The 27536-nt window shown below is 47.8% G+C and overlaps 1 protein-coding gene across 1 annotated transcript; it reads right to left on the bottom strand.

Annotated features, from left to right (window-relative positions):
• Window positions 1-2451: 2451 nt before the first annotated feature.
• Window positions 2452-11945, bottom strand: RORA (RAR related orphan receptor A). The gene is made up of 8 exons (XM_063313992.1): window positions 11924-11945; window positions 9828-10223; window positions 7922-8043; window positions 6416-6548; window positions 4566-4673; window positions 4104-4214; window positions 3305-3417; window positions 2452-2622 (listed from the first exon to the last, which is right to left on the bottom strand). Exons 1-8 carry the CDS (start codon window positions 11943-11945, stop codon window positions 2458-2460), a joined length of 1170 nt encoding a protein of 389 aa, XP_063170062.1. The 3' UTR covers window positions 2452-2457.
• Window positions 11946-27536: the final 15591 nt, after the last annotated feature.

Raw genomic sequence — 27536 nt, 5'->3', positions numbered from 1 at the left:
ATTTGTGTAATTATACAATTGGCGTAAGTCTAATATTGAATAAATGATGAAAATGTTTTTCTCAAAGGTGTTCTATCAGCCTAATAAAGTGATCTCTTGGTAAAGAGACTTGAGAAAAAGACAAGAAGGAACATCCATACATAAGCTTTATATTTGAATCATTGGGATGATGAAGGTTGCTATATACAACCCACTTTTAAAAAAGAATCACTTGAAGGGCTTGCTGACTTCACTACCGTACTGGAATAAACTTCTTAATCGCTCCAAGTCTTGAGGCATTGTCACCATCAAAGAGGTAACTGGGATCAGAACTGAAAATGGCCCTCAGAATGATCAGAGTTCCTTAATAGTCAACAAATTAAAAATATCTCAGGTACATTGGTAAACACAATTCAAGATTCACTGCTTACACATACTGCTTCAAGATGCAGGAAACAGATTAGAATTAAATACTAGGAAATTTGTTTCTTTAAATAAGGGTGATTAAACAATTCTACCATAGAGCATTACGCGCATCTATTTGGAAGGCAGTGGGGCTTTCCAACAGATCAAAGTGCATAGGACGGCAGCCTTGGTCACTGGCTGTAGGAACAATCCTGAAGACCAGGAATTCAAGTGGAACTACATTTCTGACCGAGATAAGCTATATGGCCACCTTTTGAGGGAAGCCCCCCATGATTTTGAAGTGGTCCAAGGAGAGAATGGAATGTCGGAAGGGGAAATGGAGCCCAGCCTGTAATAACTCCCAACCCACCTTTAGGATCAGGTTTTTGCATTTGAATAGGATTGCTTGTCTGGATTTCATTGGCCATTACATAAATAATTCCTAATATGCGGTTTCTTCTTCATGACTCTACGTATATGTGGCTAAAGTGCAGCACTTGGTAGGCATAGCATGAATTCAGTCATTAAGCGAACCACGTGGTCATTAAGTGAATCACACGGTTCCCCATTGATTTGGCTTAGATTTCAAAACGGGGAGCCTCAAAGAAGTCAAGGTGGCGGTTGCACGATCAAAGCCACCAGCTTTTTGGACAACCTCCCGCGGATGCCTCTGTTGCAGGTAAGTGTTTAGTTAGCACTCCTTGGTTTACAAAGGAAGCAGCCATAGGTAGGAGCAGTTTTTAACGAGCAAACAGCAGTGTTGCAAGTCAGCAAAGAGACGGGCTTCCACGCGCTGAATATTAGATTTAAGTCCATGGACACGACCCATGAGAACACATTTGTATGTACCCTACCTGTCTGGATATGCTGAATCTGTCTCTCTCCATGCACACAAACATACTCACACACGCATACCCTAAATGTAAACAAAAGTATTAGGACCAATATTTCCAAAAGACAAGTGTCTAAATTTGGTTGTCGGAATCCATATTTACTCACCCCAGTAAATGGGCTGACTTTAAAAGATGTTGCTAAAAACCAACACATTTCGTTATGTGATTAAACATAGCTCTTTTTTTTTAACCCCCATTGTCAGCAATCTGGTTTAAGAATGGGGATTTTTTTCTTTTTGCTTCTCCCATAAAATCATATTTTTAAGAACCAGAGAACAGTTTAGAAACTTGATTTCCCTCCTCCCTCCCTGCCCATTGCACAAAACCCCTGAAAGGTATTTCATGGCCTGGGCCAGCCTCTCTTCCAGAGGAAATGTGAAAATAGCAGCACAAACCCCTTTGCAGTGTTCTCTCCCTTCCAACCCTCCGTTTAAACTTGGATTTCTGGTGTACATGCAGCACGACACTGAACACGCCAGCATATAATTTAAAAGAAAAAGGTGCAAAACGAAAGTGCCTTATCAATTCAACAATAAAAGCTATACCAGAAACTACATTTTATATTAATTAAAACAATAGATAAACAAGATCATCTCTTTTGCTATATATTGACTTCATGCCCATTTACCCTGTAATAGATTATAATGCTATTGCTATGGACTCTTTTCATGCCATTCCGCCTGGCAGCAATCACGGTACGGCGAAAAGAAACCGTCCTTCATGAACCAATGAGCAAGCTGTGCAAAACCGATGATGCGAAGCCTCTGCAGTGCACACCCGTCGCTGGTTTCTAGCTGGAGTTTCTGTTCTTATTAACAAAACCTGGTTCGGCGAGAGTCTCGGCGGGCAGTGAGTTACCAGGACAGAGGAAAACCCTCCTCCTGCGTAAACAGAGGCCGAAGACTGAGGAGTCCGGACAGGAAAGGGGGTCCCCCTCGGCGGGCATCCCAGCAACGGCGCCAAGGAGAACAACAAGTTCCTCTCGCTTCCTTTTCCCCATCCTGCGGCCTGACTCCGGTTCCCGGAAGATGTGCAGTGTGCTGGCTCCCTGCGGCTAAGCGGGGCCAGGAAAGTGTCTCGGTTGCGTTAATCTCTCTCTCTCTCTCTCTCTCTCTCTCTTTTCCTTTCGGTTTTAATAGGTTTGTACCTCAGACATTCTGGAAGTACGTAGAAGATACCTTTACCCTTCCATCTGCACCGTTGGCTCAAACTCTGAGGTGAACAGCTCCTTGTACAAGGGAGGAAAATGAAGTCGCACAATGTCTGGATATATTGCTCTGAACGCCATAAGCTTCTCTGTATGTCGTCCACACAGTGCTCTTAAGGTAGACACTTTGCATATTAGCTGTGGGGGGAGACGCGAAACAAACTCAGTCAGGCTTTGTTCATTATTTTTCATTTGGTGCTTCAAGGTGCAGGTAGTCCTCACTTAACAACCATTCGTTTAGTGATGGTTCAGACTTACGACAGTGTGGGGGGGAAAACGGCTCGTGACGGGTCCTCACACTTACGATCGTCACAGCGTCCCCATGGTCATGGGATCGTGATTTGGGCGCTTGGCAACTGGTTCACATTTACAACCATCACAGCGTCCTGCAGTCACGTGATTACCATTTTCGACTTTCCCAGCCAGCTTCCGGCAAGCAAAATCAATGGGGAACCATGTGATTCACTTAATGACCATGTGGTTCACTTAATGACCATGTGGTTCACTTAATAACTGCGGTGATGACCTTAATGACCACCACAAAAAAGGTCATAAAATCGGGTCAGATTTGCTTAATGAAAGCTTCGCTAAGCAATCAAAATTCTGGTCCCAATTGTGGTCGCTAAGCAAGGACTACCTGTACTTGTTCACCTCTATTATTTGGGCTTATTAGAGAATCGTTGCAATTTCCTACATCAAATTTTAAACCAGCATCACAAAATAGACCATAAAAGATGGGTTAATGCTGTTGAATGTTGTGCTGCTGGTCTAGCTAGTTAAATAGACTTTAAGATGCCAAAGACTGTGGTAGATTCATTACCTTTGTTAATATTCCATCTTCACGATGGTTTTTCTGCAGCACGTGCTGAAGCGCGAACTGGATTTTTTGCTGGAGCTTTTCTATTTTTACCTTTTCCTGAAGCCACGATCGATCTGGAAGGAAAGGCAAGGCAAGGCAAGGCAAGGCAAGGGGCATTTGAATGGTTCTTTTCAAATGGTATATTTTTCTAGACTATGCCCTGAATTTTCCAATTTACATGTAGGGTGCAGTCGTATAATAATTAAATTATTGCAAACTGCAGTTCGCAGCGCTTTTACTTCTTGGGTCGAAGTCTTGCGTGGACCCCCCCAGCACAGCGGGAGCTATCCCACTCCCACAACAGGACACCCATGTCCCACCACCTTCCATTCCTTGGCAGAAGACGAGAGAGGCAGAAGAACACTTGATGCTTCTCCATCCCCTTCTTGTTCCCTTCCAGAAATGGCCCAAGCTTCCCCTGCGTTTGGGGACCAGGCAAGAAGGCTAGAGGCCCCACAGGGGTGGGAAGAGAGCTGCCGGGCTTACAAGCTTCAGGGGATCACGAATGAGCTCCTCTGTGCCGTGGGCTTCCTCTACTAAGCTTCCATTTTACTTTCAGGATGACCAAGCTCAGCGATGAAGTCAGGTTTTCCGTAACAGAACCCGCTGACCGTTTGAACCGAACTCAGTATATTGCTCTGGAGCAAAAGCTCAGTGTTTTGGTCCAGGAGCTGACAATAGGCAAGTGGTACTCTTGGACTATCAAAAAAGGGGATTATTTTGAAAAAACAAAATGGCTTTTTAGGGTTCATTATCTTACCTGCAGATAGTAAAACAAATGCTGAGAATAATGCAATCTCGTCTTCAGTAAGGTGCATAGAACATAAACTCTTCCCAAATTCGAATACGAAACTAATGAAATCTTCACAGCCTGCCAAAATAAAGCAATCACACAGGGTCTGTTCCAAATAACGCAACACACTTTTTGTAAGATTAAAAAAAACAAACATTTTTCAGTTACTGCTTTTGCACTGAGAATGCTAAGGTCTGCTTGGTATATTCTAGGCTATACTCTGAATTTTCCAATTTAAATGTCAGGGTAGCATTGTATAATCATTAAGTCTCCTATAAGGCTAAAGAACTGGAATTAAATTGTGCTGCTGCATGCTTACCAATAATCCTTTCAGTCAGTTGTACACAATCTATTTATTTACGATCAGAAACTAGTTTCAAGAAAGCAGCCCTTTTTTGAAGTAACGAATGAAACATTTTATTGTCTTACCTAATGATTTGAATACATCAGGGCCAGCATATTTGCCATCAAAGTATACTGTGTTGTTCTGAGAGTCAAAGGCACGGCACATTCTGATAAACACGACTTCTAGAGACCCTAAATCAAATGAGAAAAGATTTTTCAGGGGCGGTATCAGGTCCATCTTAAACAACTAAGAGGTTTCAGTGCTTGTTCACTAAGGACGTCTTGTTACAGGGCGTAACTTCATTTTTGGTCCTCTACGCCATCTATTAAATCAATTTCATCCATTTAGTGTATATAAAACTGATGGATTTCCTTATTTATTTCAACAAGCAAAATATTCTGGGCAGATTATCGTCCTGCGTAAAACAGTAAGAATTTTAAAAATAAAGAAAACTGTGTACAATTTCTTCAACTGCCTAGAGTACTGTACGCAGCTTCCTTTGGTAGTAAAGTGTTTCGTGGACTTTTTTTTTTAATTATTCAAGTGGCATTAAGACCATTCTGTCTTTATATAGCCCCAATATTAAATCAGCACTTTGATTCTAAGGGCAATGCAGACCAGTTGTTTTGTGATTGGATTTGTTAAGTAAAACGTGCCTCCAAGTATTCTGAACACTGCCAATCCTGATAAAGGAGCCAACCCTTGCAAGCGTCAAAGAGATAGTCGTCCTTACACTAAAGGACATGTTTTTTAGAAAAACTGAAAAGAGAGAACAATAGTAATAGAACTTGTTGAGATGGGCGGCTATAGAAATCAATCAATCCATCGATCAAATAAACAAACAAACAAACAAACAAGTTGGCTTGAAAGAGGAAAGGGAAGAATTCAAGGTCCCAAAATGATGCTGGAAGGAAGAAAGTAGATTAGAAGACCAGGCCCTTGTTCTGATTGTCACTGTCTTCAAGACCAAAAAGAGAAGAATGTTCTTCACTTATTATGGTCATTCCCATAAAGGACTCTTCTAGACAAAGCATTCATTGGGGAGGCAACCAGCCACATTACAATCTAAATTATGCTTCCTCGTGTCCGAAAAACCTTTTATGGAGGGAAAGACAAAGCCGAGGCACAATCCTTTTGGTTTGTCCAGTAGGAGCTACCTCATGTTTCTCCCATTATTAAAGGTTTTTGCTCAATCTCCCCTCCCCAAATATTCTTGACAACGCAGCCAATTATTTTAATTGCATTTCTTTAGACCACTGCTTCTCAACCTTGGCCACTTGAAGAAGTGTGGACTTCAACTCCCAGAATTCCCCAGCCAGCAAGGATTCTGGGAGTTGAAGTCCACACATCTTCAAGTGGCCAAGGTTGAGAAACACTGCTTTAGACTATCAGTCTTGTGGATTTCCATAAGAACATTTCAGCATCATGACACAAATAATTATTTTACTTCTACTGGAGTGTTCTAGAATTAACTTCGTGGGTGAAATGAACGTGGATTTCGGCATCTGATTTACAATCATACAATTTCCTTCTCTGGATTCTTCTATACCGCCAGGAAGCAACACAGGATTTCCCCATAGGCTAATGTTACATCCTTTGTGCAATAAATCATATGATGAACAAGAATTTCCATAGATTTAAGGTAGCCTTAGTTAGGCTTAGCAAAAAGACTCTCTTCAGTAACGAACTGAGTTTCTACTTTTCATGTTTTATTCATTTTAAAGGGCTTGTTCCTGCCGTTTTTAAAATTTAACTGGGTTTTTTTTTAGCAGCAATTACCAGTCCTCACAAATACAGCCACGCAGCAACCCATGAATGACAATAATTGAGCGGAAAGGTTTTAGTTTTAACTTTTAGGAAGATTCGATTTCCAGTGTAACCGGCACCGCGCAACCCCTCACACAAGCGAAACTGTTTAACGAAAGGCACATACCTGCTTTTAAAAGCACAATTTGATCATTTTGGCATAGTTCCATAAAGCCATCGATGCGTTTGGCAAACTCCACGACATACTGTATTGCTTCTGTTATCTTCACTGCACATAACTGCCACATTATCTCTCTCTGCTGTTGAAGAGAAAGAGGACCAGCTACTTCACAATGTTCGCTCAACTCCCCCAGGAAAGACTTTGAAAGGTCAAATAATAGTAATACATTAGATTTATAAGGCTGCCGAATCAGAAAGACTCCACATCAGAAAGACTGGAAGTTAGAAACATCAGGGAAAAATACACCACCCAATACAGAAATACTAGGGGATTGGGGAACTTTGCATACAAAATTTTAACCCTCTTTCAAACAGCTGCTGGCCTGTTGAAAAACCAAGGTTTTAGAGGCCACGGGGTCTTCATATGTACAGTGGATGAGCAAATGACAGGACAAAATATTTTATTTATCTGAATAAGATTTATGGCCACCCATCTCACTACTTGTAACAGTATGTGGGAATGACCTTGGGAGACAGGAGGAAGAGCCGTGGATGGACTGGCATGTAAAAGATGTCTCAGCCCACAGAAGGAAAAGGGGAGTGGGAAGCATCTCAGAAGGAACCCTCCCTAGTTTTCCAGGGAGTAAAAGGAAAGAGGGGAAAAATACTTTCAAACTTGCAAGGTACTCTTACTGTAACTTTCCAACAGAGATACAGCTAGTATTTACTGATGTGCTTCTTGTCTGGACTACCTCGAAGAGCTAACAGTACTGCTATTTTAGTCAATATATTTCAAACTTCAGAAACAGCACATATGTTTCCATCCTGCGTGTGATTCCCATATTTCATTTCAATTTGTCGTATAGCGGTGCTCATAAAAATTTCAAGAATAGGGATAAAGCATCAGGGTCTATCATTTTTATCTGTTTTTATTTTTTAACAAGATAGGGAATCATAAATAGATACCAACTAAAGTGGCAGAGAAGTAAAATAATGAGAAGCTGCGTTCTGAATAAAACTTGCAAACGAGGGCCAGGAAATGGAGCTTTAATAGTGCAAATATTATGTATATCATAGACATGTTTTTACATTTGTAAAACTGTCTCTGAGATGAAGAGGCTGGGTGAGCGGATCCTTCCCAGCAAGAGGAGGTCCTGTCTGTCCAGTGATGGCTGAAGCTTCCTCTGGCACACAACGTGGCAGCCAAGATGCCAGGCTATATTGCAGAAACACAGCCCAGATTCTCTGATTGCCGCTCTTGTTGCCAACAGGTTTCCAAGCCCAGTTTAAAGCACTGAGTTTGACTTGGATAGCCCTACTGCTTGTTTGAGGTGCTGTGGTGACCGCCAGGTCACCTTTTCATTTTCCAGTTTGGGGGTCTAATTACGTCGCATTGATATGATCTTCTCGATTTTAACCCTATACTGCAAAGCACTTGGAAGCTGGGGGGCTGGGCGGTTTACACCGAGGCAATCGGCCATCAGGACACACACACACGCTGGCCAAGAAATACCTTGCTCTGGTAGTTCTCGATTTCTTCCTGTAGAAAAGCTTGCCACGTTATCTGCTGTAATTCTTCCCTCAGGTACTGGCAGGTTTCCATGTGTGACTTAGAAATATTCTGTGCAAGATGCTCTAAAAACCAGAAGTAGTGTGCATTAACCAAGATGCTTCACAGGTTTCTTGGCAACACCTCCTGTCCAGCTCGCCATTAGACTGCAGTTGTCGGTAGCGGTAAATCCGTACCGGCTGAAATGAGCTTCTTAATGTCTGTTCACACCCTTTTCACTATAGCTTCTAGCGTTCTGACAGTCACTGTGGTTGACTGAGTACTGGCTCTGGGTTCAAGCCATCCTGGCTAAGCTGGTGTTTCTCAGCTTTGACACACAACCTGCAACACTGCTGACTGCTAGTTGACTGGTTCAGCTAGCCCAGAATTGGCCTGAATGACACCATTTCTCATAGTTTGAAGGGGAAAGATGGGTAAGTGAGGGGTAAGGGAAGGAATCGTGGCACCTGTACAGGCAGTCCTCGACTTACAATCACAATTGGGACGGCACTTCCGTCGCTAAGCGAGGTGGCCATTAAATGAGTCTCGCCCAATTTTATGACCTTTTGTGCTGTGTTCGTCAAGCAAATCACCATGGTCACTAAGTGAATCGTGTGGTTGTTAAGCAAATCCGGCTTCCCCTGTTGACTTTGCTTGTCGAAAGGCAGCTGGGGAGGTTACACATAGTGACGACATGACGCTGGGACACTGCAACAGTCGTAAACACATGCCTGTTGCCAAGCGCCTGAATTTTGATCATGTAGCCACAGGGACGCTGTGATGGTCGTAAGTGCAAGGACTGGTCGTAAGCCATTTTTTTCAGTGCCATCGTACCTTTGAACAGTTGCTAAACGAATGGTCGTAACTAAGGACTACCTATATGTTTCTGCACTATATTTTAATGCTGTTCAAAGCATCAAGATCTTTTTGAAGAAACGGCATAAGGAGCCAACTAAAGAGTATGGATAACATATTCACTCTTTATCCTGTGCTGATTTTTCCCTGCTGTGAAATATTATCCCACTTTACCTGGAGGAGAGTGGCTGTTGTGGCCACATTCATCCAAGAAGGAAAAATGGAGAGGGCGGGAACAGGCTGGTAAGCCCATTCTTAGGTCACACAGGAAGACAGATTTCACACGTGGCAAATCGTAAATACTTCTGTTGGCTGTGATTTGGCCGTCAGACCCCCATCTTACTTCCTTGTGTAAAGGGGCTCTCTGTGCACTGGGTTATGCGGAGTCCACAAATTCACAAGCAAATTTTAGTCATAGACAATGCAGCCCCCCAACAAAGTCAGATGAAGAAGCTAAATTTGGTAAGCCATTCAATATGGGAGTCACAGAGATCTGCCCTCCTGGGTTCTAACTATTCCCCCATGGAAATGAACGAGAGTCAGCAAGAACACAGGAAGGTTACATCTCATTTGAATGAGGGAAGGGCTCGGCTTTTCTGCATTATTCATTGTGTCTTGGATGAGCTTGGGGTCTGCTAAGGGTCATTTCTGGTTGCAGCGTATTGGCAATTCCCTAAGTCTGTTGGCCACCTTCGCCCAACGTGGCGTGTTCAGCCATCGTTACTGCCTGGGAAAAGCTAGATGTTCAGCAGCCTTCCAGAAAACAACGAATACCACATTCATGCAACATCCCCTCCTTTGAGACAGACTTGCAGACCAACCGAGATAAAACAGCCAATCTATTAACCCACAGAAACATGTGGGATGGGGGACCACCCAACTGCCCTTCCCGAGCCACAGAGGCATTGGGAGGAAAGGGCTGAATTCCAGGGCCAGAGACCCTCTTGAGACAGGCGTGTTGTTGTCATGCAATGATGACAGCGACGATGGGATCGGTTTCCCCCTTCGTTATTACCTAATTCTGCCATGGACACAGTAGGAGACGTCTCTCCATTGGTGAAGGAGCAATATGGAAAGAAGCCCGTTGCGGGTGCGTAGTCACAGATGGGTTCTGGTTTGATGCCGTTAATATCAAGCCCCGACTGGTCTGGAGAAGGCTGCATGTCCAGGTAGAAGCGGCTAACCGCAGTGTCGGCTTTGCTACCTTCCGGCGGGTGCCCGTCGATGTAATTGCCGAGGTCCTCATGCAGGTCTGTCAGCCCATTAGCCGCAATGCTGTAGCTCGGGGTCAGCGGCTCGGCTTCTCCAGGGGGCTGTTGGTGGTCCCGCTGCTGCTGCTGCATCCGATGCTTCTGCACCTCCGCGTACAAGCTGTCCCTCTGCTTTTTGGACATGCGGCCGAACTTTACAGCTGGAACATATTCGAAAGCGATAGATCCGGTCACCCCCCATCACCGCCAGGTCAGGTGAGTCGCGGCTCTTTCGAGGAGCAGCAGGAGAAGGCGCCATTAAAGGGGCATATCTGCAAGGTTGGGGTGTTCCCAGCACATAACTAACTTTGATCCTACGCATAAGGCACTCACATCTTGGAAATTCGGAAGCTGGCTGTCATTCGGTCTTCTCGGCTGTAGTAAATTTCTGAAGGGCATGGCCTGGCTGTGCGCTCTCTATCTATCAAGACGGTGGGGAATATTTCAAAGGAGCGCTGCACAAAAATATATATATATCCAAAAAGCTGCACTCCTGCAGCAACTCAATTGAAGTTGTCCCCAGCTTCTGTCCCAACAGGGAACATTTCTGCTCAGCCTCTTGGTGAAATCAAGTGTCTGTCTGTGCACACATGGGCTGAGAGCGAGGACATGCTCTACCAACACTTCTGAATGATGTGGCTGCTTTAACACTGCAAGAGGGTGTGAGGAGGCTGGGAAAGGAATGGAAGGAAGAGTGGGCAGAAACTTAAACAAGACTTGGATATTCCTCTTGCAGTTTCCAAGATTGCTGACAAGCCCAAGCAGCTGGGCAAGATTGGGAAGCTAGACCCTTACAGGCTTCGAAGAGGCATCTCTAATGCTCATCTGGGGTCAGTGCAAGATCTTGGGAACCACGAGAGGGATTTCTCAGCCTCGCTATTAGTGAGTTCATTAAGGCAGAGTTTCTTTGAAGGATCTGAAGGGCTTCTCCCCAGCGCTCTTCCCACCTGGGCGGAGTTGCCCTTTGGTTTAGTCTCCTCTGCTTCCATGCCTTTCCCAGCCTCCCCACACCTTCTCACAGAAGCCGGAAGGAGGGGCATTTTGCTCCTGGAACACACTTTACAAAGCATTCCCTGCAAATGTTTTGTGCAGCCCCTTTGTCAAGGCCCCGGCTAAACTGTAGAGCAGTGTTTTTCAACCTTGGCAACTTTAAGACGTAGCTGGCTGGGGAATTCTGGGAGTTGAAGTCCACACATCTTAAAGTTGCCAAGGTTGAAAAACACTACTGTAGAGGAATCTGAGGTGATGATTCATATGGGGACAAAAATCAAAAGGGCAATTTTAATGTGAAAAAACACTGATCAGGACTAAATCTCAGCCAGATACAAAAATACAAATGGGTTTAACTTGCATAACAGCCTAAGAGTGCTAAGTTGGGATTCCCTGCTGCAAAAGGGTAGGGGGCTTGTTTGTTTGTTTGTTCGTTTGGATCACAGGAACCTGTCACTCGGATGTCGTTTTAAGGCGAAAATTTTAAACTCTGTTGGGATGATGACATGTCTGAACCCCCAGATTTCAGTAGGCATCTGCCAGGAAGGAAGGAAGGAAGAACGTACACTTGAAGTTGGTGGCAAACATGACATGAGATGCCTCTTACATCCTATGGAGCCCCACTTGGTGGAATAAAAAAATCTCCTTCCAGAGAAATATACATTAGCGGCTTGGTATGTTAAATGCAGTTGTTGCGGTATTGGATGACATGATAGCATTTGGATAACTATAAGTAGACGGGCTCATGTGTGCATGCAAGGAATTAAAAGCCCTGAAGGCTACTAAGCCCAGGGCATTTCGAGGTGAATTATTTCAGGAGTGGGACAAGCAAGCAAAGGCTGAGGAGTGTCACACACACAAGACAGCTGACCTGAACTAGTAAAGCTCACCATCTCGAGACATCCCCACGGCAAGGCATTTCTGCAACCGGCAGTGTTGACAGCGGTTTCTACTTGTTCGATCAATTAAACAGTTTTTCTGACGAGGACAGGAATAGGTGGCGTTACTTTGCTGACTCCTCCTGAAGAAACCCTGTAAAGGAGGACAAAAAGCGGATGGTGAGATCTGAAAGAGTACTCTAGCCCATTTTGAGGGCACGGCCCAGCAAGCCTTGAGTGCTTTCCATAGCTGGGATGTAAAACACATGACAGATGTAGGATCCTACAGCAGCAGGGCTGTACAGTTTGTATTTTCCATAACAAAATGCATTACTTGAGGTAAATGCCCAGGTCTACGCCAGTAAGGTCTGGAGAACATACAGCCCAACAGTATTGGAAAGTCATGTGGGTAGAGATGGAATTAGCTTTTAAGAATGGAAGAAAAAAAAACAATTCCACCCTCCAGAAATCAGAGCCACACTATAAACAACCAATTTATATCTATGCTGGGGCTAGACAAAGCCTGCGATGGGTTCAGAGCACGCTAGATCTCGATGGGCAAAAGGGGAGAGCTACAATGGGCTTGTGTAACTTACTCCGGTGCCCTCACATAGGAGAGAGCTTATCCTGGCACACCTACAAGCTCTGCCCTTGATGGTGTTAACAGGACACGATTGTTTATGTATATGACAAGGAAACGGAATCGGCTGCATGTGGACTCTCACATTGATCATCAGAACAAACCACAATTGGACGTGTCTCAACAGGCAACTGTCTGTTTCTTACTACATGATCAATATTCCCAATCGTGGAGTCCTGGGTGCTCTCTGAGCCTGGTTGTTTCCTTGCAGACGTTTCATTGCCAGGGTAGGCAACATCTTCAGTGCAAAGAGGGAGAGGGCCTTGCTCTCAGTTTATAGACCGTGGCTTGCCCCGCTTGTGCTGGTGGGGGTGTTGTTCTCTCCTTGGGAGTTCCTTGATTGGGCTCTTGTTTGCTGCTGGGTTGATTGCCTGAGCTGATTGTTCCTTGGTTAGGGTGTATTGTGCTGTTTGATGGTTCATCTGGTGTTAATCCTAGTGTGGATTTTTGCATATCTGGGTGTTGATGGCTGGCAAGGCATTCAAAAGAGACAACAGAAAAGCCAAAAGACCAGGACACTCCCTTGCCAGCAATCAACACCCAGATATGCAAAAATAGCAACTGGCAGTCAGAAGACACGATGAGAACTCCTTAGTCTCACCACACACGGACAGACTCAACCATACTTTCAACTGGGAAATGGTGAGCATCCTAAACCAAGCCAAATCCAAAAACGCCAGGGAATTCCTGGGAGCCTGGCACTCAGACAGAGCAGCCTTCAGCAGACACATAGAGGTAAACAACATTTACATACCATTCAAAAGAGACAAGAGAAAAGCCAAAAGACCAGAGCACTCCCTTGCGAGGTATGAGCTATGCTAATGGGCCCAGCTCAAGCACAGACAGAAGCATAAGACACAACTTCTTTAATAAGAAATATAATATTCTGTTAAATTAATCCTTTGGCAGAATGGCAGATTTTGCCATCCCTGAAATTTTTGTTGTTTGTTGTTTATTCATTTAGTCGCTTCCGACTCTTCGTGACTTCATGGACCAGCCCACGCCAGAGCTTCCTGTCAGTCGTCAACACCCCCAGCTCCCCCAGGGACGAGTCCGTCACCTCTAGAATATCATCCATCCATCTTGCCCTTGGGCGGCCCCCCTTCCTTTTGCCCTCCACTCTCCCTAGCATCAGCATCTTCTCCAGGGTGTCCTGTCTTCTCGTTATGTGGCCAAAGTATTTCAGTTTGGCCTTTAATATCATTCCCTCAAGTGAGCAGTCTGGCTTTATTTCCTGGAGGATGGACCGGTTTGATCTTCTTGCAGTCTAAGGGACTCTCAGAATTTTCCTCCAACACCACAGTTCAAAAGCATCTATCTTCCTTCTCTCAGCCTTCCTTATGGTCCAGCTCTCGCAGCCATATGTCACTACGGGGAACACCATTGCTTTAACTATGCGGGCCTTTGTTGTCAGTGTGATGTCTCTGCTCTTAACTATTTTATCGAGATTGGTCATTGCTCTTCTCCCAAGGATTAAGCGTCTTCTGATTTCCTGACTGCAGTCAGCGTCTGCAGTAATCTTTGCACCTAGGAATACAAAGTCTTTCACTGCTTCTACATTTTCTCCCTCTATTTGCCAGTTATCAATCAAGCTGGTTGCCATAATCTTGGTTTTTTTGAGGTTTAGCTGCAAACCAGCTTTTGCACTTTCTTCTTTCACCTTCATCATAAGGCTCCTCAGTTCCTCTTCGCTTTCAGCCATCAAAGTGGTATCATCTGCATATCTGAGATTGTTAATGTTTCTTCCAGAGATTTTAACTCCAGCCTTGGATTCCTCAAGCCCAGCTTGTCGCATGATGTGTTCTGCATACAAGTTGAATAGGTAGGGTGAGAGGATACAGCCCTGCCGTACTCCTTTCCCAATCTTAAACCAGTCCGTTGTTCCGTGGTTGGTTCTTACTGTTGCTACTTGGTCGTTATACAGATTCTTCAGGAGACATACAAGATGACTTGGTATCCCCATACCACTAAGAACGTGCCACAATTTGTTATGGTCCACACAGTCAAAGGCTTTAGAATAGTCAATAAAACAGAAATAGATGTTTTTCTGAAACTCCCTGGCTTTTTCCATTATCCAGCGGATATTGGCAATTTGGTCTCTAGTTCCTCTGCCTTTTCTAAACCCAGCTTGTACATCTGGCAATTCTCGCTCCATGAACTGCTGAAGTCTACCTTGCAGGATCTTGAGCATTACCTTACTGGCATGTGAAATGAGTGCCACTGTTCGATAGTCTGAACATTCTTTAGTGTTCCCCTTTTTTGGTATGGGGATATAAGTTGATCTTTTCCAATCTGATGGCCATTCCTGTGTTTTCCAAATTTGCTGGCATATAGCATGCATTACCTTGACAGCATCATCTCACAAGATTTTGAACAGTTCAGCTGGGATGCCGTCGTCTCCTGCTGCCTTGTTATTAGCAATGCTTCTTAAGGCCCACTCAACCTCACTCTTCAGGATGTCTGGCTCTAGCTCACTGACCACACCGTTAAAGCCATCCCCGATATTGTTATCCTTCCTATACAGGTCTTCTGTATATTCTTACCACCTTTTCTTGATCTCTTCTTCTTCTGTTAGGTCCTTGCCATCTTTGTTTTTGATCATACCCATTTTTGCCTGGAATTTACCTCCAATGTTTCTAATTTTCTGGAAGAGGTCTCTTGTCCTTCCTATTCTATTGTCTTCTTCCACTTCCGCGCATTGCTTGTTTAAAAATAATTCCTTATCTCTTCTGGCTAAACTCTGGAATTTTGCATTTAATTGGGCATATCTCCCCCTATCACTGTTGCCTTTTGCTTTCCTTCTTTCTTGGGCTACTTCTAGTGTCTCAGCAGACAGCCACTTTGCCTTCTTGGTTTTCTCTTTCTTTGGGATGTATTTTGTTGCCGCCTCCTGAACAATGTTGCGAACTTCTGTCCAGAGTTCTTCTGGGACCCTATCTACTAAGTCCAGTCCCTTAAATCGATTCTTCACCTCCACTGCATATTCCTTAGGAATATTAGTGAGATCATATCTAGCTGATCTGTGGGTCTTCCCTAATCTCTTGAGTCTGATCCTAAATTGTGCAAGAAGAAGTTCGTGATCTGAACTACAGTCAGCTCCAGGTCTTGTTTTTACCGACTGTACAGATGTCTGCCACCTTTGGCTGCAAAGGATGTAGTCAATCTGATTTCAGTGTTGTCCATCTGGTGAAGTCCATGTATAAAGCCGTCTCTTAGGTTGTTGGAAGAGAGTGTTTGTTATGCAGAGTGAATTGTCTTGGCAAAATTCTATCAGCCTATGTCCTGCTTCGTTTTGTTCTCCCAGGCCATACTTACCTGTATTTCCAGGTGTCATTTGACTGCCCACCTTAGCATTCCAGTCTCCTGTGATGAAAATAACATCTCTTTTAGGCGTGTTGTCCAGTAGGTGCTGCAGATCCTCATAGAACTGCTCTACTTCAGCTTCTTCAGCATTTGTGGTTGGGGCGTATATTTGGATCACTGTGATGTTAGATGGCTTGCCCTGAATTCGAATTGAGATCATTCTGTCATTTTTTGGATTGTATCCAAGCACTGCTTTAGCCACTTTACTATTAATTATGAAGGCTACTCCATTTCTTCTGTGGTCCTCTTGTCCACGGTAGTAGATCTGGTGGTCATTTGATGCGAAGTGGCCCATTCCAGTCCATTTCAGTTCACTGACGCCCAGAATGTCTATCTTTAATCTTGACATCTCACCAATAACCACATCCAATTTGCCCTGGCTCATAGATCTTACATTCCAGGTTCCAATGGTGTGTTGATCCTTAGAACATCGGATTCGCCGTTCACCACCAGCACCGTCGGCCGCTAGCCGTCCTTTCGGCTTTGAGCTAGCTGCGTCATCACGTCTGGGGCTAGTTGAGCTCATCCTCTGTTCCTCCCCAGTAGCATTTTGACCATCTTCCGACCTGGGGGTCTCATCTTCCGATGGTATACCGACATATCTCTGGTTGTACTGATCCATTTAGTTTTCACGGCAAGAATACTGGGGTGGGTTGCCATGACCTTCCCCAGGGATCGCATTTAGTCTGACCTCTCTGTCACGACCTTCCCGTCTTGGGTGGCCCTTCACGGTTTAGCTCATGGCATCACTGAGGTGCTCAAGCTCCAGCACCACGACAAGGTAACGATCCTTTGCTGAAATCCCTGAAATTACAGGGTCACAAATATTGATGTCCTCGGAGACATCCTTCCTGGGCATTCCTTCCTCCGACTTTTCTCACAAGAATCCTATGAGATAGGCTAGGCTATGTTAGCTACAAAGCAATCCTCTTTTGTCCAATACTGCTAGAGCAAAACTGAACTGGGCATGGCCCACCACCACAAGTCTCACCCATCAAATTCTACTGCTTCCAGGATCTACCCCACCTGCCCAAATGTCTCTTCTTAGATGGGCATCTGAAACAAGTACAGCACAGCAGCAGGCCGGGCTGGCAAAATGAAGGAAACAGACCGACCTTTTTTCCTTTGGTCTAAATCATTTTCTCAAGACTGTTGACAAGGCCACTGAATCGGTCTGAAAAGGGGAAATTGTTTAACTTCCTCTTCAGAGAAAATAAATGCCCATCTTTGACTTGTGGGCGGCAAAGTGATGCTTCTGTTTTCTTTCTCCCCTCCGCCGCTCGTGGAACCTGGCGGCGATGTGAACCACTAAGCTTGTGTTTGGTCTTTTGACAATTTTCATTTAATGAATTGATTCCTACAGTTCATTAACATGCCCACTTCCACTTCTGTATACACATATGTCTTAATTAGCTGCTCATTGGCTGTTTAATTACAAGGAAACAGCTGACAGCTGCCTTGTTGCATTCTAACGGCAGACATTCTGAAAGGGATACATACCAGCCTGGGACAACAAAGACTTATTCATAATCTCATGATTTATAGCTAACACTTACAGATTTCCATGTATCATTACCTTTCACAATATTCCAATAATTGCCAATTAGGAACCACAGAGTTGTTTTTTCCCCTTACTCTGTGAATTTTCTAACCCAAATTCTGAATTGTTAAAACAAACATACTTAAAAAAAAAACACACCACAACCTCTGTTCCACTTATGGAAATTTGGGATCACTTAGCAAAGAATTCGTCTTCTATCCTTCTGCCCCAAAAATAATATCCTAGATGCTAAAGAGTGACTAGTTTGTGCAAGGGGTCCTGTGCAGTTAGCATGGCCAGGTGTCCTGTTTCATGGGGGACAATTCTGGATCTGAAAGATGACAGTTTAACTAAAGCATCCTCTGTTTGAAGGACTGGACAATCCAACTCCAATTTAAGCTCCCCCAAAAGAGCAGGGCTTTATGCAAGGAAGATGATGTCGCCTGATGAAGATCCTCAGACAACATAGAGCAAAACCCTCCCCATGTTTACAAGATGTGTGACCAACAGACCTCTTAAAGGACAGAAGGTTATTGCTCCTGAAATGGGCTTTGTCTTGAGAAGGAAAGTGATCACCCATGGACAGTGAAGGCTTGTATTTCTGCCTCAGTGTAGCCTGGACATCAAGGGCCTGCTAGATCTGCGCATCAAGGGCCTGCTAGATCTCTAAAATGGCTGCCAGGGGGAACAAGAAAGATTTTCCAGGGAGCATTTTCATCTAGCAAAACCTCACCAACCTGAAGTATAGAAAACAATACAGCCAGAGTGGTTGCACTTTCTAGAAAGAAATTTCAGGAAACAGAGAAAGCTCTCTTGGAGACTCAGAACAGACATTGATCCCACTCAGAAAGTTAGAAACTGAAGAAGAATCAAAGGGAGCCTCTAGCTGCATATAAGCCAATGTCAAGACTGCTTTGCCGCTACAACTGTTGTTTCCCTACAGAATTCAAAAGAAGTAGGACAAAGAATTAACAGTACAACAGGTAGCAGCTCAATGCTACGATTGTTGAAATCGTGTGCCCAATTAACTCACTGAAATTTAGACAAAAGCCACTCAAATATACGAGGGATACCCTTCTTAAATTCAAGGTCAGGATGTATTCATTTATTAAATTAATTGTCAAAGACCAAAAGAAGCAAAGGAGCGAGAGATTCAAACAACTCATCCTAAGGTCATTCAGAAAATCCTATAAAACCTGGTTGCTCTTTCAGCCCTTAAGACAGGGTAGTGACTGTGTCCCCACAATTTTCTTTATGTTTTGGCAGTATCTTGTCTTCTGGTTGGCTGTGGTTTTTTCCCTATACTGACACAAACACACACACACACACACATCTCCTTTTAATTATTAGCCACCCAGAGATGTTACGGAGTCAGGCAGCTTCAAAACTGAATAAAATAAATAAATAAAATCCAAAAAACAACAGAGAAAACCTGAAAAAGCAGGTTAATAAAACATCTGCCACAAACCACCCATAAAAAATAGGGAAGTGACCAATTTCACCCCGTCACGTGGGACGCTGCCAGCCGAACCAGTATGGACAGGGCATTCCACATCAGGCATCACTACAGCAGGGGCCAAAACTGTTGGAAAAATGGACCTCTGACCTAGAACTTAAATCTGGGCAGGCTGGAAGAGGTAGCATCCAATGCTGTGCTGGGAACCATGAAAAATAATCCTTGTTGATCTATCATGGCTTCCATTGATGGTTTTATTGATATCTGTTGGAATACAGGGCAAGAAGGGAGAAAGGAGCCATGCTTGCTTGCTTTGAACCCACCCTCCCCATCCTCCAACTCATCTGGAGAAGCGACTCAAATACAATGGATATCAACTCTCCAATCTCATAGGGCTGCAATAGTACACAGGTAGTCCCTGGGTTACGTCCATTCATTCAGCAACTGTTCAAAGTTAAGACGGTGCTGAACAAGGGGGACTTACGACCGGTCCTCAGAGTCCAGGCCATTGCAGCATCTCCACGGTCACGTAACCACAATTGCCGATGTTCCCTGCTGGCTTCCACAAGCAAAGTCAATGGAGAAGCTGGCAGAAAGTCAGAAATCATGGTTATGTGAGGTCCTCGCTTAACAACCCATGTGGTCCTCACTTAATGCCGGTAACTGGGACTGCCGGAATTGCTGTCATTCAGTGACGGGGTCACGTGACACCGCACTTTATTACCATGCGGCTTAGTGATGGCAATTCCGGTCCCCTGAGAGCTGAATTTGTGAATCCTCCTTAAATTAAACTAATTAACCAACCAGTTTCTCTCTCATTCAGCTTAGCTTTTATAGAGAAGATGTAGGAGAATTTGCATCCATTCGAACATTCCCGCAGGTATTATTTGGGGCTTTTAGCACCTGAAAACAAGTGTGAGTTGACAAAAATGTGCTTCAGGGGAGAAAATGCAAGAGAAAGTTTTAAAATCCATCCATGGCAGTTTATCGATTGTATGTAATATTGCTAACTGGATTCCATATTTCATCTTGCACAAAGACAAATAAGCCGGTGGATAAACAAATACCTTCCTCAGACACATAGGAACATGTATGTATATATACTGAATCTATAATCTATAATACACAGCTTACCTTGCAGCCCTCACAGGTAATCACGCCATAATGGATTCCTGAAGATTTGTCTCCACAGATCTTGCATGGAATAATTTCAATTTGAGCTGCAACAGAAGCACGCAACCAGTTAATTATATTTTCTTTTAAATACCTTATAAAAGGCATTCCCTGATCAGCATTTGTACATTGAAAACTAATAACCTGCTCAATATTCTACCACATTAACTATTCATTGCTGCACTGTGCGGGTTCCCCCAGGGCCTTGTACTAATTTATGGCTGCTTGTTATATAATAGCTTTCAGGTTATTAAAATGGGTCATTTGAGAGGGTGCTTAAAAATGCACAATGTTGTCAGATTTGGTGTCTCAAAACCTAGAAGGATTGGACTCGAGAGTTCTCACTTTGGCCAAAACAGAGCACAGAACAAAAATCACAACAGCTCTGAAGAGTACCACGTACAATTACATTGATCTCTTAAAAGCTAAATCACTATTTGTCATGAGTGCCGTTGAGCTAAAGTAATCAGCGCAATGGCACTCATGACAATGACAAGGAAATAGGTGAAGGGGTACAAGTTAAGTAGCCATCAACCCACAACGACTAACGGCTAACAAACAATAGATAAACGGATCACGGAGCCACCCAAGCCATCAGCAGCAATACCACGGGGATCGCCCAGCTGAAAGCAATCAGCAGAAGAATGAAAACCTGAGGATGGGCGATCCTGGAAACCCTCAACCAATGGCAGGGCAACGCATGGGACAAAGGGGGGTGACGTGACCGAGAGCGAGGGGGCGCTGACCGGCGCGGGGTATTTAAACCCCGCACCGGCGCGCTCCTGTCACTCTCAGCTTTTTTCTAACAACGTTGTACCTATCCTGAAATAAACCAGAGCCTGCTTTGCAACCCAGTGTCTGAACGTTATTCAGAGGTAGGCAGCGCATGACATAAAGCTGAGAGTCATAAACTCAGCCTCGCCGAGCCCCACCGGACGACAACGAGCCGCGGGAGGAGTAGACGGCGAGAAGACCAGCAAGATGAGGCCGGAACGGCGCGGGCAAGGAGGGCGAGCCGCGCGGCAAGAGACAGAGGAGGACCGACCGAGGCCAGAGGCACCGCGGACTCCCGGAGCCATGGACGCCCACCCCACCCGACCCGAGCCTCAGCTCCAACCCCAAGGGGAGATGGCGACGGAGGCAACCCGACCGCGGGAGGGAGCAGCACGACTTCCGAAACCAGCGGAGGACCCCGCGCCCCACATCGCACCCCAGCAACGGGCGTGGAGCGACAGCCCCACGGTGCTCGACACGGAGGAGGACGACGGAGACACCCATCAGACGGAGGAGGAAGCGGACCCGCGGCGGAGGGACGATGAACCCCCCCCCCCCGAGGACGCGCCAACGGAACCGGCCCCAGCGGCGGTGCGGGCTGTGGACGAGGAGGCACGAGCTGAACTCGCGGCCATGCGGGCTCAGCTGACGGAACTCCGGACCATGCTCCAGGCGCTTATGCCCCCCGCGCCACCCAATGACGTCCCCGCACAAGCCTACACCCCGAGCGAAGCACCGAACCCACACGAGCCAGCGGAGAGCCAGCAGACGGCACAGGCGGCCGACACCACATCCCGGGAAGCGAGAGGCGGGGCCGCGCAAAACGCCCGGGCCCCAAAGGACTTCCCCATCTTCTTCGATGGGACCCCCGCAAAACTCTCGTTTTTCGTCACCAACGCTAGGGAGTTCATGGGGAGGCACGGACACTCCTATGACTCCGAGGCCGACAAGATCGGCGCCGTGGCGATCAAACTCCAAGACAGGGCGGCGGACTGGTACGTCCAACTGTACGAGTCCAGCTCCCCCGCCCTCGCCACCTTCCCTGCTTTCATCAACGAGATGAAAAACTATTTCGAAGACCCCCTAGCTAAAGTACGGGCGAAAAGCGCACTCCAGAGACTTAAACAGGGCGCACGCACGGTCCCTGACTACGCCCTGGAGTTCAAAGCCCTCGCGGGAAAGGTCTGCGACTGGTCTGAGACCACCCTGCTGGAAATCTTCAAAAAGGGGCTCAACCGCGACGTTCTCCAATGGGCCCTCTACCGCGACGACCCAGAAACGTTACACGGGTGGATCCACCTCGCGGGGAAAGCCGAACACGCGCACCGCACCTTCCTTATGACAACCACGGAAGACACAAACTACGTCGGGAAAAAGGTACCCGCACCACACGGGGGGATGGCCGGCCCCATATACCCAAAAAAGAAGTTCAACCGGGAGCCCTGCGGGAGGTGTGGCAAATTAGGGCACAAGACGGCGGACTGCTTCGCCAACCGACCGCCGACCAGCGCGCCCAAGCCCGCCCCGAAAATTAGCCCCAAACCACCCAACCCGGGGCCGCCCCCTCACCGCCGAATGACCGTGGCCACAGCGACACCGGAAGAGGGCTGGGACGCTTACTGGGGAGAAGAGGACAATACCGACCCCGACCAGCCGGCGGGAAATGCTCCCCGCTTGCCCTGAAACGCGTGGCGAGGCAGGCGGCGGGACAGCAACGCGAACCACCTCAACGAAACGACAAAAGCTCCGTAATATTGGCAGCAATTCAACTCTCTGCCGGCAACGGAGCCACCACGGCCGCGGCACTAGTGGACTCGGGGTGCTCAAAAAACCTTATCCACCCCGACCTAGTCGCCAAACTCGAACTCCGCTGCTTCCCCCTCCCCACGCCGCTGGCATTCCACCAGCTGGACGGCTCCACAGCGGGGGGGAAACCAGCCACGCTACAAACCGAGCCGGTCACCCTGCAAATGGGCACTCACACCGAGCGCACATCGTTCGTAGTCACGCCCATCGGACGGCCCATTGCAGTCCTGGGGATGCCATGGCTCGCGAAAAACAACCCGCGGATCAACTGGGCGACCCGCACCTTCACATTCGGCGACGGCGAGTATCGAGCACCAGTACCAGCTGGCAAAAGCAACCCCACGGTAGGACGAGCGGAGGCGACCACACAAGACAACGCCGCTACCACTGCAGACCTACCGGAACAATACGCCGACTTCTCCGAGGTCTTCGGAGAAGCAGAGGCAGACCAACTACCCCCCCACCGCAAGACGGATTGCCGAATCGACCTACTGCCCGACGTCCCCCTACCTAGACCAAAGATCTATTCGATGACCCCGAAGGAGATGGCAACCCTCCGGGAGTTCATCGATAAAAACCTAGACAGGGGATTTATAGAGCCAGCATGCTCTCCGGTCGGAGCCCCCGTCCTATTCCGGGAGAAGAAAGACGGGACCCTACGGCTCTGTACCGACTACCGGGGCCTAAACGCGGCTTCCCTGTCCAACAAATACCCCTTACCCCTGGTGAAGGACATGCTCGCCCACCTGTCCACGGGCAAAGTCTTTTCCAAATTGGACCTGCGCGAGGCGTACTATCGCATCCGAATCAGGGAGGGGGACGAATGGAAGACGGCGTTCAACTGCCCCCTAGGCGCTTTCCAGTACAAGGTACTGCCCTTCGGACTCGCGGGGGCCCCTGGGGTGTTCATGCAGCTCATCAATGAGGTACTGCATGAACATCTGTTTAAAGGGGTCCTGGTCTACATCGACGACGTCCTTATTTACACAAAAACATACGAGGAACACGTAACCTTAGTCAGGCAAGTCCTCGACAAGCTCAGAAGGGCGCAGCTCTATGCAAAGCCCGCAAAGTGCGAGTTTCACAAAGACCGCCTAGACTATTTGGGGTATCGAATCTCCGGGGACGGCATCGAAATGGACCCCGCAAAAGTCGAAGCGGTACTAAACTGGGAGCGGCCCCGCAACAGACGGCAACTACAGAGCTTCCTGGGATTCGCGAATTTCTACAGGTCCTTCGCCCGGGGGTTCGCTGAGATAGCCCTCCCCTTAACGGACCTCCTCAAAACCAAAGGGGTGGGGGACACCAGACGCGCCAAGAACCCAGGCACAGTGCTGAATTGGACTCCCGCGTGCCAGACCGCATTCGACAAGCTGAAAGCGCTGTTCACGACGGAGCCAATCCTCGCGCACCCGGACCCAGAACGGCCGTTCGTGGTCCAAGCCGACGCCTCAGACTTCTCCCTGGGAGCCATCCTCCTACAAAAAGACTCCACGGGGCTCCTGAAACCATGCGCCTACCTGTCAAGGAAGTTCTCCGAGACAGAGAGGCGATGGCACGTCTGGGAGAAAGAAGCCTTTGCGGTGAAATCGGCACTAGAAACATGGCGTCACCTACTCGAGGGAGCCACCCAACCATTCGAGGTCTGGACGGACCACCGGAACCTCGAGGCCCTACGAACGCCTAGACGCCTTAGCCCAAAACAGGTCCGATGGGCACAATTCTTCAGCCGCTTTGATTTCCAGTTGAAGTTCATGCCGGGCAAGAAGAACTTCCTGGCCGACGCCCTCTCCCGACTGCCCCAAGACGAAGAGCCCGCCCCAGACACCATTGGGACGGTCCTATCCGCCTCGCAACTGGGGATGGCCGTGACCACCCGAAGCGGCGCACGAAGGCAGCTCGACGCTACGGCGCAGCCGACGGCGGGACAACCGGCGACGGAAAGAAGGCAACCGCAACTACCAGGGGGAATGCGCACGGACCTCGCCGCCGCCCTCAAAACCGACCCCTGGTTCCTGGCAAACCCCGACAAGGTAACGATGGCGCAAGACCTAGCATGGGGGGAAGGCAGAATCTACGTCCCGGACTCGCAACGCCAGGCGATCTTGCATAGGTCACACGACGCCAAGCAAGCGGGACACTTTGGGTTCCTCAAGACCCTACACCTAACACGGCGGCAATTCTGGTGGCCCGCGCTCAGGCGAGACGTAAAAACCTACGTGGCGTCCTGCCCAACGTGCGCTAGGGCCAAACGGGCACCAGGCAAACCCGCGGGGCTATTGCAACGGGTGGCAGAACCCTCCCGCCCATGGGAGGAAATCTCTATGGATTTTATAGTGGACCTCCCACCCAGCCAGAAGAAAACGGCCATTTGGGTGGTGAAGGACTACTTCTCAAAGCAGGCCCACTTCATCCCCTGCACGTCAGTCCCATCCTCACAACAACTAGCCAAACTCTTCCTCATCCACGTGTACAGGCTACACGGATGTCCCGCACGTGTGGTGACCGACAGGGGCACACAGTTCACCTCCAAATTCTGGCGGGCCTTCTTGAAGCTGACGGGGACCCAACAGGCCCTGTCTACGGCTTGGCATCCGCAGACGGACGGAGCCACTGAGGTTCTTAATGCCACCTTAGAGCAATTTATACGATCCTATACGAACTACCACCAGGACGACTGGGCTGAACTGCTCCCGTTCGCCGAAGTCGCATACAACAACGCCGTCCACACGAGCACGGGAAAAACCCCGTTCGAAGTAGTCTCGGGGCGCGACTTCGTCCCCATACCGGAGCTACCTCAACCCCCGGAACCCCAGGTGGACGCCAGCGACTGGGGACGGAAGATCGCGGAAGCATGGCCAGTAATCACGGCGGCGCTGAAGGAGGCACAGGCTGCTTACAAAGAGCAGGCCGACAAGCACCGGCGCCAACAACCGACGTTCCAGGCGGGGGATATGGCCTATCTCTCCACCAAGTTCCTAAAGTCAACCCAACCCTCGAAAAAACTGGGGCCTAAGTACATCGGGCCGTTCCGAGTCACGCAAATAGTGAACCCGGTAGCAATACGCCTGGACCTGCCACACAACCTCCGGAGGCTCCACCCGGTGTTCCACACCAGCCTCCTAAAACCGGCAACCACCTCCCGATGGCACCCAAGCACGCCTCAGCCCGCACCGCTTATGATCGACGGGCAACACCACTTCGAGATAAGGGACATCCTCGACTCACGCAAGCAACGAGGAACCCTACACTATCTGGTCAGGTGGAAACACTTCCCCCACCCGGAATGGGTGGCGGCGCACAACGTTAAAGCGCCTGACCTGACCAGAGCATTCCACCGGGCATACCCCGACAAACCGCAATCAAGGTCAGCAAAACCAACCCCCCCCCCCGCAGGCCTCCCCCCGCCTCCCGTGCCCCAAGGGAAGGGGCCCCCCCCAAGCCCGCGACTTGGGTGGACCTCCCCCCCCCCGGGACTCACTCCCCCCGCCCCGGGCCCACGGGGTGGTGACAAACGATCGCCAGCACCCTCCCCCCGCCCCCTGGCCGCGGGGGAGTGGCAAGCAAGTCAACAGGGCAACCTGGGGGCAACGCCCAGGAGACACAACAAAGGCGACGCACTCCAAATAAGCAAAAAAGGGCCCTACCTGGAGCTGAGCAGCACCCGACCAGCCACGCCTCTCGCCTCGCCGAACTGAGCCAAACAAACAGGGTGTGGTTGGAGCATGCGCACGCCAGGTCAGAACCCGAGCATGCGCACCATGGACACACCCTGGGAAGGCACGTGGTAGAGGGAGGAGCAAAGGGAGGGGCGACAACTACTCCGGCGGGAACTTTGAAAAAAAAAAAAAAAAAAAAAAAAAAAATGGCGTTTTGACAGCCCCATGGGGAAAACCCAGAAACCCGGGGGAGAACACTATTCGGAAAGGGGGCAGTATGTCATGAGTGCCGTTGAGCTAAAGTAATCAGCGCAATGGCACTCATGACAATGACAAGGAAATAGGTGAAGGGGTACAAGTTAAGTAGCCATCAACCCACAACGACTAACGGCTAACAAACAATAGATAAACGGATCACGGAGCCACCCAAGCCATCAGCAGCAATACCACGGGGATCGCCCAGCTGAAAGCAATCAGCAGAAGAATGAAAACCTGAGGATGGGCGATCCTGGAAACCCTCAACCAATGGCAGGGCAACGCATGGGACAAAGGGGGGTGACGTGACCGAGAGCGAGGGGGCGCTGACCGGCGCGGGGTATTTAAACCCCGCACCGGCGCGCTCCTGTCACTCTCAGCTTTTTTCTAACAACGTTGTACCTATCCTGAAATAAACCAGAGCCTGCTTTGCAACCCAGTGTCTGAACGTTATTCAGAGGTAGGCAGCGCATGACACTATTGAAGAAGATACAGTTCAGATAAAATTCCAATAAAGCTAGATTACTCAAATCTTGGCCCATTGGCCAAGAAACAACACAGATTACAAATACAATTTTGCAGCCTTATTTCCCTGTTGCCAGGATAGGTTCATAATGTGCCAAGCCCGCCCGTTTCATGCCCTCCCAGGAATGAACACGGGGAGCAGAGTCTCCCCCAGTTTCTGCTATCCTTCAGATGTCTTGGATTACTGGCACCAGCCCCATCCGGCCAGCAGGACCCTCACATCTGGAGGGCTATAAATTGGGGAAGATTTTCCTAGGTCAACAGATAAGCTTCCAAGTTATACAAAATGCAATTCATGCGAGGGGACGATAATTAGCTTTAGAATTCATCTGGTTGATGTTTAAGGTACTGTTTGGGATGACTGTGATTCACCAACTGAGCTGGTCTCACATGGATAACCTTTCAGTTCTTCTTA

Source organism: Candoia aspera, chromosome 13, assembly GCF_035149785.1.
Source record: "Candoia aspera isolate rCanAsp1 chromosome 13, rCanAsp1.hap2, whole genome shotgun sequence".
Classification (NCBI taxonomy): Eukaryota; Metazoa; Chordata; class Lepidosauria; order Squamata; family Boidae; genus Candoia; species Candoia aspera.
This window is presented reverse-complemented; position numbering and strand designations above follow the sequence as displayed.

What these genes read in the sequence shown, in the direction of transcription:
- RORA (XM_063313992.1), bottom strand. Translation starts at nt 11,945, where the DNA reads ATGGTGAGCTTTACTAGTTCAG. An exon ending in GGTGAGCTTTACTAGTTCAG is followed by an intron (nt 10,224 to 11,923) that starts GTCAGCTGTCTT and finishes AATATGTTCCAG; the next exon opens with CTGTAAAGTTCGGCCGCATG. An exon ending in AAGATGGAATATTAACAAAG is followed by an intron (nt 2,623 to 3,304) that starts GTAATGAATCTA and finishes CTCCCCCCACAG; the next exon opens with CTAATATGCAAAGTGTCTAC.